At 37.0% G+C, this 12402-nt stretch overlaps 1 protein-coding gene across 2 annotated transcripts in view; it reads right to left on the reverse strand.

Annotated features, from left to right (window-relative positions):
* Positions 1-419: 419 nt before the first annotated feature.
* LOC132377719 (inositol hexakisphosphate kinase 2-like) overlaps positions 420-12402 on the reverse strand; it is a 30594-nt gene continuing 18611 nt past the window's right edge. For both annotated transcript variants that reach the window (XM_059943982.1, XM_059943983.1), the window contains 5 exons: positions 7862-8160; positions 5485-5707; positions 4515-4675; positions 3324-3499; positions 420-1189 (listed from right to left, as the gene is read on the reverse strand). In XM_059943982.1, the coding sequence (XP_059799965.1) occupies positions 701-1189; positions 3324-3499; positions 4515-4675; positions 5485-5707; positions 7862-8063 (1251 nt within the window). In that variant the 5' untranslated portion in view covers positions 8064-8160 and the 3' untranslated portion in view covers positions 420-700. The remainder of the gene's footprint in view (positions 1190-3323; positions 3500-4514; positions 4676-5484; positions 5708-7861; positions 8161-12402) is intronic.

Here is a 12402-nt window from a genome sequence, read left to right on the forward strand (position 1 = left end):
ATTCCCAAGTCAGGATGTTAGCCTGGAATGGATGAAGCCAACTCACAATAACATTTGCTTAACTCTTCTCTATTCCCACCCACCCCCTCCCCAATTAGAAGATACAAAATCTTGAAAGATATAACTCCAATCTCAAAGTCAGATTCTATTCCACTGTTATAACACAATTAAACAGTCCCATAAGTAAACCAATATAGAGTCTTGACCTCACGATCCACTTTATTACGGCCTTACACCTTATTGTCTCTGCATTACCTTATTTTGCATTGTTTTCCCTTGCACTGTCTATATGGATTGTGCACAAAACTGTTTCCACTATACCTTAGTACATGGGATCTAACTGACCAATTTAAATAACCATTGAGGATATCAATTTCAGTGTGACCTATTAAGATCAGTTTAAATAATAACAAACCACATTATGTACAACAAAACATTTTTTATTTATGAAGTTACGCACAGGAACACAGAGGTATTTGACATTGCAAATAGTATGGAATGTTCATGAAATATTTAAAATAAATAGATATCTGTAAATGCTTTCCTCAAGCACCACCGTAGGAAATGCCCATTCCGTCTGTCTTCTGCTGACGAGCACCCACCACACTGGGTCCACGAATGTCAAGACCAAGAAACGGATCAGTTGATATTCTGACTACAATAAAAACCATTCACAACAGCTGTATTACCCTTTTCTACTTTATTCATTATTGTCATCTCTTATTTCTTTAATAATAGTTATTAAATTTTGAAGTCCAAAAATATAGCCAGTGTCCTGCCCTTCATGAACTACACTGTCTTCACCAAAATACTTGCAAGTCATATGAGCAAAGTCGATCATGCGGACATCAACCATGCTGCTGGCAGAGTTCGTATAAGCATAAGCGCCTGCACACTCATCGGCTGATTCTTCAGAAAGGTCTGAGTATTCAGAATCCGAATCCAACGCTGACTCTTTGCCATCATAAATGATAAGCAGGGAACTAGAATAGAAACGATAGGACTCCCGCTTTTCTAATACAGATTTGAGTTCAGACAGTTTTTTAAGAACAGGTTCAAAAAGGTCCCTGCGTAAGTACTTTCCATTATTAAAATATTGGTAAAGTGCATCTTTAAATCCTTGTACAGAAAGTTTCCTTCCATGGTATTTGTTCATAAACATAAGTTGGCCAGAGTCCAGTTGATAAACCTAAAGAGAAAATAAAGACAATGCATATTAATGACTTACTAATTATTGGCTTTTAAAAAGACAATTTGAGAAAAAGTTTCAAATAGAATAATCAACTCCTGAGGAAAACTTACATTCTGGAATCCAAAGCAGTTTTAAAAAGATACAAATATTTGAACACCACTATCCAGCTTTTGACAGGTGCAATGCTAATCAATTCAAATATAGTGGATCTCTGTTCATTATGGTTACAATATGTCTTTAGCGAAGATGTCAATTAGGCTTCTTGAACTACACCCTGTCCTCGTTATATGCGAGGATACATTCCACACAGTCAGCACATAGTATGGAAGCGCATAATGTGAATAATTATTTAAATAGAGAAAACAGGGATGCGTTCTGGAGGGCTTCCTAAATAGGTTTTATCTGTAACTTACGTAAGTGCGTTTTGGCATACGCTTCCAAAAAAGCCCAGTCTCGTCTGCATTAAACACCTGTTTTGGTGTGATGCCTAACTCAGCTATCATAGCCCGCAACTGTAGCGTTCAGCAGGTTCATGGTCAGCACTAGCTTGCTCACCACACACAGCTAAGTTGTGAAGCCTGTGACGATTAACAAACTTAGCAAACCATATCACCTGAAACTTCCTCACTAGCCTCTGAACAAAAGCGACCATAAATTTCCAAAGCTTTCACACGAAGATGATCAGGACTGAGTGTTGTTTTTTTCTTTGTTTCATGCTCAATGTACAAACTCAACATTCTCTCCATTTTGTCATAATCGGATTATGCACTTTGGTAACAATCTTTGAAGACACTTATGATGAATCAATCACTGCACTTTTTATTTTCTCAGCATTTTTCTTTATGTTTCTGATCGTGGACTCACCCAGGCCGAAGTAGCATCCCAGAGCTGTGTTACCTTCACCTGACGCAGCCATGTTTATAATTTCCAACTTTTTTTCAAGTGTTAAAGCAGTTCTCTGCCACTTGGCTGATGGCCCAGGACTTGACATAAGACGCTTAGGAGGCACAGTTAAATATTTCAAGCACAAAATCAGTGCACCGTAGGTAATAACAACGAAAGTTTAAGAGTGCAAGATCGCACATCCACACACTGCCTAAACTAATGCAAGACTGGCGGGACTGAGACTGTGTGGTGTGCGCACGTAACTTGTACTGGTGGGAAAGTAGTGCTTCTCATCCCAACAGCCTCGCATAACTGTGAGTTTTGGATGCATATAAGGAGAAGCTCTTAGAAATAGGTTTGACGCACAACTGTGAATCTGCATTGTCTGAAGATGCATTTAACGAGGATAAGTTGTACATTATAATGACCCATTCCACAATTAATAGTACTAGAGTCCAAAGGAAGAATGCAGTGATTGCCTGGTTAAAATTATTTCTGATCTAAAATTCCACAACTGCACATTATACATATTATACTTACATTAAGAGAACAGAGTACAGAGACCCAACATTACATGCCAAACAGACTTTAAAGCTGTTTACTATCAATTTCGACAGCATGTTAATAACATCCTATCCTTTCAACAAATTAAAAACAAGCACTTTGCTGAAAGAATGCAAAGTATCTTTTAAGGGCAATATGAATCTTCTTCAAGAAACAAGGTTGAATTGAACACGAGTACCAAAACTAAAACACTACAGTTGCAGTTTTTAAGCAAGCTGTTCACAAATTGGCTGTGTTTGAGAAACCAGCAACACTGTGCAATTGAATACATTTCCAACACATTTCATACAAATTAATTTTTCTCTTGTACAAGATCGAGAAATGCACAGACACATTAACTGGCTGGTCACTCAATTGTTTCACTCGGTAGTTTTAAAAGGGATCCCAGATTTCTGTCAATGTTGATAAATTGAGTGGCATAATTGTGCTCCAATATTCAAACTTAAAAGCACAGATCAAACCTAAGTAGTTGCCAATGAATCAAGACCCAGGTTCTCACAGGGGCTATCAATATGTGAAAGGGAATCTCATGCATTCAGAAATGGTTGAAAAGAAGCTACAAGTCCTCTTTTCCAATCATCTCCTGCTTTCAGCAATGCAGCTATCTACATCACAAAATCTCCTTACTCCCTCACCTACTCCTTTTAATATACAGCTCAGGTATAGCATTCAGTATACATACCTGCATTCCACAGACTCGGACACCAATAACAGCTGAAGTGCTTTGTTGACATTTACGGATTTGATTAGCTTTCTTTTCCTCAGAAGCATCATCTCCATGCTGGCGTGTTCCCATTTTTAAGTCCAGAACACATGGAACTTCATACCGGGAGGTTAAATTCTCCAGTAAAATAAATTCTGACAATGATGTTAAGGCTATACACAAATTTTCAGGACAGTTAGTTAAAATTTATTTAGGCCTGTGTTGAATTTCCAACTACAACAGAGAAATTGTTGTGTTTTAAGCATAACTAAATTAGCCTTTTGTTGTACTAAATTAGTAAGCAATTTAATTGCTTAAACTGGCAATTTTCTGATTTCATAAACATACACTAGTTCCACATAGGTAAATTACTGAGAAAATGCAGTTCAATTTACTAAGCAATCAAAATCATTTAAATCATATCTACAAAATAAAATGTTGTTTCCTTAACTCTTATCTGGCAGCTCTTCTTACCTGCCTAAGAATTAATGTTTAATAAATTTGCAGATGACACAAATTTGCGATGTTGATGGCAAGGAAATTTGTATAAGTGTACAGCAGATCAGCTAAGTTGGATAGAGCATTCGCAGATAGAGTTAACCCCAACAAGCGAAAGTGGTTTATTTTGGGAAATCAAATAGGGTTTGGACACATAGAACAATTTTTAGGGAACTAAGGAATGGTGATGAATAGAGGGGAAGAAAAAATATTTTTAAAAAGATATTGCTTCTCTATTAGCTTTCCAGTAACTGAAGGCAGGGAGACTATAGTAGAGTATCACAGCAAAGTAGTTTTATTCCCTTACTGCAACCAACTGATTTAATACCTCCCAATTAATCTTCACTTAACCTTGCCCCAATTTAAGTACCTGGCTTTATTAAGAGTGCACATGATTGATGCGGGAAAAAAATTCAAACATTTTTCAGAAAAGGAATCTGATATCCATGTATACTGTAAAGCAATGAAATTAATGTCAGCCTTGCAAATGAAAGAAAGCAGTGCATGACCTCCTATGTCATGTTGAATCTCCAAATGAAATTCCTAAAATGAGGGACCAAGAAAAAGGAAATAATAAAGAGCACACTTGCACAGATAAACATCATGTATACTCATATACACAAGGATGCAAGAGTGCTCTTGGCCCTCATGCCACGATGATGAAAAGGATACTGTATTGGTTTCTGTGTTTAGCATTATCCTTCATACGCTTCAACTGTTGCTGGTGACACTTCATGCTCCAAGGGTTATGCTTTACTTTCCCAGACTTCATTTCAATACTATAAAACAACACCTCTGACTTCTTTGATTCAAATTCCTCATCTAGTTTATGGCTAAAAAAACAAAACAATATGACTGTTAAATTCAGCGTCAACTTAACAGAGGTGGAAAAATTTAAAATATCAAGGATTTCAAGGCTCTCTTGTTCAAAATGTTCAAAACATTTACTTAAGCAAAAATATTTTTCTATGTAAAACCAAATTCAAATTACAATTGTTTTGGAGAAAAGCAGAAGTCAAATCATTGCATTTTTAATAAATGAATCAGATGACAATGAGAAAAATAATGACCAGTTTGTTCAACTTAAATATTCAAGTACAAACTTGTGGTGAAGAACTAAGACACGACTTGTTCATCTGGAAATAGTTTCTACCACAACTCACAAGATCCAGCAAAACAGACAAGCTGTTCTAGTCTAACTCAAAGAATCAAATTTAAATAAATAGGTTTTCTAAAAACTTTGTTCTTTGTAAAACGACAAGTTTTCCATTTATTGCACATACAAGGACTAAGGAGATAAAACCCCACAATTAAAAATAATACATTTTAATTGAATTGAATTTATTTCATTTACAGACACAGGATGGGGAAGACTCTTTCAGCCCAATGAGTCGTGCCACCCAGCAACCCACCTATATAACCCTACCTATTCAAAGGACAATTTATAATGACCAATTAACCCATTAACTGTGGGAGGAACCAGAGCACCTAGAGGAAATCCACTCGTTCAAGCAGAGAGAATGTACAAACTCTTTTCAGATGGAGCTGGAACTGATCTCCGACACTCTTGAGCTGTAAAAGCATCAGGCTAACCACTCCACTACGGTAAAATTAAAAGACAGTGAATTGCAATTAAACCAACCTTTTCATTTTATCTTCTTTCCTGTGTTGCCTGACCCGCTCTTTGCTGTAATTATCATTTTCTAGTAACACAGGTTTCTTATTACTCCATTTTATTAGCTTATTTTTAGGTTCACATTCGGAGTTATCTACATTTTCCAAATCGGCTTGGTCCCCCGTTAGTGGGTAGGCGATTAAGCACAGATTTCCTTCTTCATCTTCCTCAAAGCTTACAGAAACAACACCTACAAGAAGAACAGAAAAGCCAACAGCTGTCAGATGGGCAGAAATCAGCTATTAAAAACCTTAGCAGCTAAATTAGTCACTTGATTGTACAGAGTAACAGCAACAACAAAACAGCCTGTTTGCTTACCCAAGCCTTCAGTTTTTTAATGCAGTTGCGCCGTCTCTCAACCTAACAAATATCAAAGCAAAAACTAGACAGACATCTTCGTAACCTGGAAAAATATAAACTTCCAGTTTATAGACACCCACCCCAAACACTGCACATACATCAGCATGTAATAAAATAGGAGTCAATAAAACAAGAGAGACGAATAGACTTGAGGAAGTTGTTTATTGGAATTGGTTATTTTTGTGCAATTTATTGAATAAATGTATGCAATAGAGCAACATGAAAAATACTACTTCATCCAAATCTTGGAGGCCAATGAACCACAGCTTTCCAATTATGAAACAGAGCACAGCAATGCACATCATAAAGCCAAATAGTAAGAGGCTGCTGCAGAATAGTGAATACAAAGCTTGCTGCAACATTTTGACAACAGTGAATACAGAATCCTGTAAAATCTTGTCAAACTTGGGCGAACTGCATTTACGAGACAGACAAAACAGCACATAATCCCCTATACAAACCCTGTAACTCAACATACAATTACAAAATTGAGTGAAAAAATGTATTACATTGCAATTATGAAAAAGGTTAGCAATTATTTTTCCATTTACTGTCCTGCACTTCATTTTAGAAGCAGTGAAATTGTACCACCAAACCCCCACAGTCAATGACCTGTGCAGGCTTCTTTGCAAGTTCATTGAAGAGGCCTATTAGTAAATCTGAGGCCAGTCTTTGGTTTGGCTCAATGAGTTAAAGAATTTGGTTCAGCTGTTGTTTGATTGCTGCTTCAATCATAACATTGTCTCTTTTTTTTTTGAGCATTCCAACAGCAGTCTGAATGGGCCTTTGTCATCCTGCACGACTGCCAGACAGAGCATTCTGGATGAAGGAACCCGCAGTTCAGAGCCTTTAGCAGCTGGCCATTGGAGTAAACATCAAGAATGGACCTAACCGGGGACTGGCGGAACCCAGGTTGTCCCTCAGACAGGCAGGGTTAACTAAGGGAAGCATGGACAAGGACTAGGGCTTTATCCTGGAAAACAAACATGGAGCAAAATCCCACCTTCTGCCAAAGCATAACACAAAACATCCCTAGATTCACATTAAGCATATTTTACACATTAAATTATTGCAAAACTTAAGCAGTTGCTAAAAAGTGCCGTTATCTTTAAAAAACATTATTCACTGCAAAATTAAAGCCGTATGTCTTTCTAAAAATATACATCTTCATCTTTCACATCAAAGCATTCCGATGAGTGTTATGATTAACATAATTACTGTTAAGGTAAAATACTATTAACCACGTTCCAGAACTGAACTTAACCTAATTATATTAATTTACTGTGCCAAATATGAACATAAACTAATCTGTGAACATATTTCCTCTAAAATTTGTGAACATTACTTTCTTTCCTCTTAAATTAAAACTGCATGAGATTGCAACATCCAGATGTTGTCACTTACTGTACTAGGAACTTCCCCAACTACAGCCTACAATGGAACTGGCCGACTCACACACCCTGGTGGAGCTAGTTGTTCCAGTCGGTCCTGTTCTAGATGAAAGGCGGCAGACTGCTGCTTTTCCAGCTTTTACCTCAACTTTAAAAAGCCTGCTAAAGCCTACTGAAATCGTTAGAGAGAGAAAAGCTCCAGCGGTTTCATTTACAATTCATTTTTAAAAAACCATAACAATTTTGCAAAACTGCTAAGTCTTTACATTTAAAATCTACTTCATAATCAAGATCAAAGCCTAAGTACTTTAAATATTTAACATTTTCTTCACCTTGGATGAACTTACCTCCATCAGCAGACCCACTAAAGTATAGAAGAATACAGGCTATTCATTCGTCACGCAACTACACTGCGATCTAGCTGGCAAGTGGACCCCACCTGTCAGATCACGGCTTTCATCTGATAAAATTTGAAACAAAAACAAGAAACAAATTTTCTTTGTCCCCACCCTCCCAAAGTACCCCAACACGACAGCAGATTTGTACAACAGTAAAGGAAAGAACGTCTACATAGAAGATGTGTTGTCACATACCTTTATACTGAGGTGTAAACCGGCGCATCTCCGGAGGCAGTGTCTCATAAAATTGGTGCTCTCGTTGAATGAGGGGTTTGCAAATGGTCTTGTCATTGAAGCGCAGAACGCAAGAATGTCCTCCAACCTGATGAACAAATGGCTCTAGGAGGACTCCTTTTGCATAGCTCTCCACTTCCATTGCCCCTAGCGCTGGGCTCATCCTTAAAGCACATTAGACAAATCAAAAACAGCAGGTCGTGTGAAGTCTGACTAGAAGCTGAAGTTTCTTTTCCCAAAAGATCGCCAATATAAGGTTCCTGCAACAGCAATAGAATTCCCTGGGATTAGATTCAACGGCAAGCCAAAACAATTTTTCCTTGAAGCAAGCCAGGCAAGCATTCCAGTAAGCGATCTCTTAGTAAACTGCAATACAACTGAGCTGAACTACAGGGAAGGGCAATGAAATACTGATCTATGAGGTCACAGCAAAAAAAAAACCACCGATCCAATTATATTCTTCCTACGTCACAAAGTATGACCAATTGACTGCCATTTACTTTCAGTGGGAAGGCGGTGGCAGCAAGCCAAATAGGGAACAAGGGGGCGGAGAAAATAGAACACTGCTGCTCTCAGCTGGCTTGCATCAACTTCACAGCATTTCCTTATTGTGGTGGGACCAAAGGGCAACGTTAATGCACACCACAGATTTAAATGCAACAGCGTCCAATCTTTTTAGTCAAGATTTAAAGCTTTAAAAATGTAGCTCATGCTAAAAGATTACTTATTCATTGGGTCATTCCTCAAAATCAGGAACTTAAAAGAATAAGTGCATAATATTTCAAGAGTAAGAAGACAACCACTGTAAAAGCAATTTTGTGTATTTCATAATCTCCTAAATAAGAAACACACATAAGAATACACAAGAGGCTGTAAAGGCTAATTCAAGCTGAATAGAACTTAATGAGAATCTGTTGCTTTAATATTCTGCATGGAAAGCTTCACTACCTTTTAAGTAGAGAATTTTATTAATCTTCATGTTACAGGTGATAAAAACAGAATGAGGAGAGAGAACAAAACCTAGTTATTTTTTAAACCTATTTTTCAATTATTGGGAACTATTTTCAGTAGCTAAACTCAGTTTGGCTTTACATTAGAATACATGTATTGGTAATGCTGCCTTTGCCGAGCGGTTGCTATAACTAATCAGCTGGTGGTAGTTTTAATTTTACTCAAGGTTATAGCTAGTATAAAAATTAAGGAGTGCAGTCATTCTCTCTGAGGTTTGAAGGCATTCAACAAGTCAAGCAATATGATGTTTGCTACTCTGGAGGAAGATTAGAAAATATACAAATAACTTGATCCCAACAAGGGTTCTACAATCAAGGTGTTCAGTTTGTATGAGTAACAAATATGCACAAACGTCAGGGGTTCCTAACCGTTTTTATGCCATGGAATTTTATCATTAACTGAGGGGTCTGTGGACCTCAGGTTGGAAACCCCTGAATGATTTACAGTTCTATTTTTTTCTGAAGGGTTGAGTGCAAAGAACAAAAGAGCCAACACTCCACTTTAGAAGGACAAAGTACAATAAACTTTTAGAATTCAGATCCAACTAAAGTCCAAGAAAAAAGATTTCAGAACTGATATTCCAAGCATAAATGGCGCCATCTGCTGAGTCGCAACTATCCAAAGTCAGTGAACGCAAATTTCATTGAAATACATTTCTTATGCCTACAAGCATAATGTCGTAGCAGAAAAATCAAGAGCATATTGCATGCATTCCTTAACGAAATTAAAGCAATCAGCTTCATTCTTCAGCCACAATTTCAAAGAATCAGCACAGATTGGGCCATCTTTCTCATGCCAGCTGTGACACCCGCTATTCTAATTGTTTGTACTACACCTATAACCCTCCAAGTGTATGTTCAGAATCCATTATAGCATTGTCATTGTATATGCCTCCCACCAACCCCTTTGGCAGCTCATTCCAAATACCACCAGCCTTCTGTTCCTTCCAGCACTAGACATTGACACACCAGTAAAAAGACTATTTATCCTATCTATTCTCTACTGAAAATATTAAAGAATAAAAAATGAGCAAACAAATTTAGGAAAACACCCATTTTGCAAGATAACGTGGGCAAAGCAACTGAAAATACCGCACTACGCATAAAATGCAAACAATCTGGCAGTTACTCTTAACACTGGGAAGCAAATTACATCAGTCAACATTCTCCAAATAAAACAGATGTGATATCTTTATCCAGATAAGCTCTTTATTGAGATGGAGAAAATGGTTCTGTACAGGTTAAAAGGCCATAATATTTACCGTGAAGTGACTGTACAGAATAATTATCAAGTTGGCGGAAGGGATGGGGGTGGAAAAACTGTATGGACATCAAAACCAAAACATTCAAGTCCACATGGAGTTTAGATCACATCAATCTACCTTGTTATGACCTTGCACCTTAATGTCTACCTACACTGCACTCTCACTGTAGCTGTTGCACTTTGTTAGTGTTTTACCTTGTATTATCTCAGGGAACTGCGTAATGAATTGATCTGTATGAACAGTGTGCAAGACAATCGCTTCTCTGTATCTTGGTACATGTGACAGTAATAACTCAAACCCAATTCTAAGTTACTTATTTATTGAGGGAAGATTTCCAGAAGTCAAATCAAACACTGGAGTAGCTTTAAATAAATGCCGAATATGGTTGTAGTTCATGGATTTAGGAAGGAACTTTGCATTCCTTTAACAATTTTATGAATTACAATATTTCAAATGCTATTCAAATTACTGTCCCTATGGTCAGTAAATGGCATTTCCCAAAAAAGCATTGTTGCACTGAGGAACCTTCAGATACAAGGTTGCAGCACAAGGGGACTGGGTCGTAAAGAAGTTGTACGATATGCTTGATTTCATCAGCAGGGCATCATGTATAAAGTTAATTTTGCCTTTTAGTAAGATATCCCCCTATTTTCTGATCCTAGAAAAAGTAGTTTTACTCTGGAACTGTTGCAAATATATTGAGTATTAATTTCACTATTATTATTTGAATCTGTAACTTAGCATTAAAGAAAGGAGACTTGGAAATGTCCTTTGTGAAAGGTAACTATCTTTCCAGTGTCTGTAGATGATTAGCAAATAATTGAACTTAAAGTATCAAATACCATGAAGAAATACAAAACATCTCTGCAAGCCTTTGAGAACACATAGCAACGTTTATCACCAACTCTTCATCTGTCAATTTTATAAACACAACAGGTTCCTTTCCTCCATGCACCAAATTGTTTTCTATTTTTAATACTTTTCATGTTATCTAATGGAACAGTTGAGTCCTATTACCTATGAACAGCCAAACCTCAAACTCATTCATCCCCACCAAGGGTTAACTAAAAGTGGGAATGCAGAAACAAAAGTAAGCAATACAGGACTTTCCATAAAAATAACCCAATTTACCCTGTAAATAATCTAACCTGAAGCCAGCTAAACCAGCTTTCCTACATGTGATGATTAAAACAGCAAAGTATCAGGAAAAACATTCTTGAAAACACAAGTCCTAAATTTGTAGCACTGTAATGGAAAATTAAAATCCATAAATTGAACAGGACCACTTTCTTAGAAGCAGCGATTAGCACAAATGGCTTAATTTAAGGTACTTTATAGATTAAAGTGTGGTGCATCATTTGTACAACACAATGGTTCATTACTTTTCTTCAGTTAATCAAGCAACTGGCATCAAAACATTTCCCACAGTAACAGCACCTGAAAAAGCAGTTTAATAATGAAATGCAGGTTAGCTAATGTAACTGTGAACATGAAGTGTTACATTTTGAATACACACAGAGTAGGCCACGTTCTGCTGGAAATTGTCTACAGTTTTATGACAAACTGTAGGTATTCACTGTAAACAGGAGCAAATATGTATGTCATCAAGTCTCAAATTTATTGAAAGAGGGCAAAAGATTATATTTTACTAACTCAAGATATTATTAGTGAAGTAACATAAATCTGAATCTTGTGTTCCAATATGAAATGTTAACTGTTTACCTTCCATGAGCAGCTATGCATGCTGAGTATTTATAGAACTGTTTAAAATTTGTAGAAAATGAAAGGGATAATGGACAGCAGTGATTGATCCAAGGATGACCTCGCTCCCCTCACCCCCAGACCCCATATACACTGTGAAAAGGATACAAGCTGGCAGAATGGGCAGATGTCAAAATGAATAGAGTGAAATGTGAAGTGGAGCATTTAACAGCAGGAAAGGGATTATGAAAGAAACTGAAAAAAATTAAGATAATGGAAGAGAAAACAGAACAAGGAACAGTGCAACAGAGTACAGGCCCTTCAGGCCACAATGCTGTGCTGACCAATATAAACCTACTCCACAATCAAACCCTTCCCCTTCTATATCTTTCATACATCTATGTACTTATCTAAGTCTGTTAAATGTACCTATGGTATCAACTTCTACTACCAAGCCCAGCAGAAGGATTAAGATTTAAAATACACTTCTTGGAAGTATGATGAATGGTGATTCAACTGCACCTTT

This window comes from Hypanus sabinus, chromosome 19 (genome assembly GCF_030144855.1).
Source record: "Hypanus sabinus isolate sHypSab1 chromosome 19, sHypSab1.hap1, whole genome shotgun sequence".
Classification (NCBI taxonomy): Eukaryota; Metazoa; Chordata; class Chondrichthyes; order Myliobatiformes; family Dasyatidae; genus Hypanus; species Hypanus sabinus.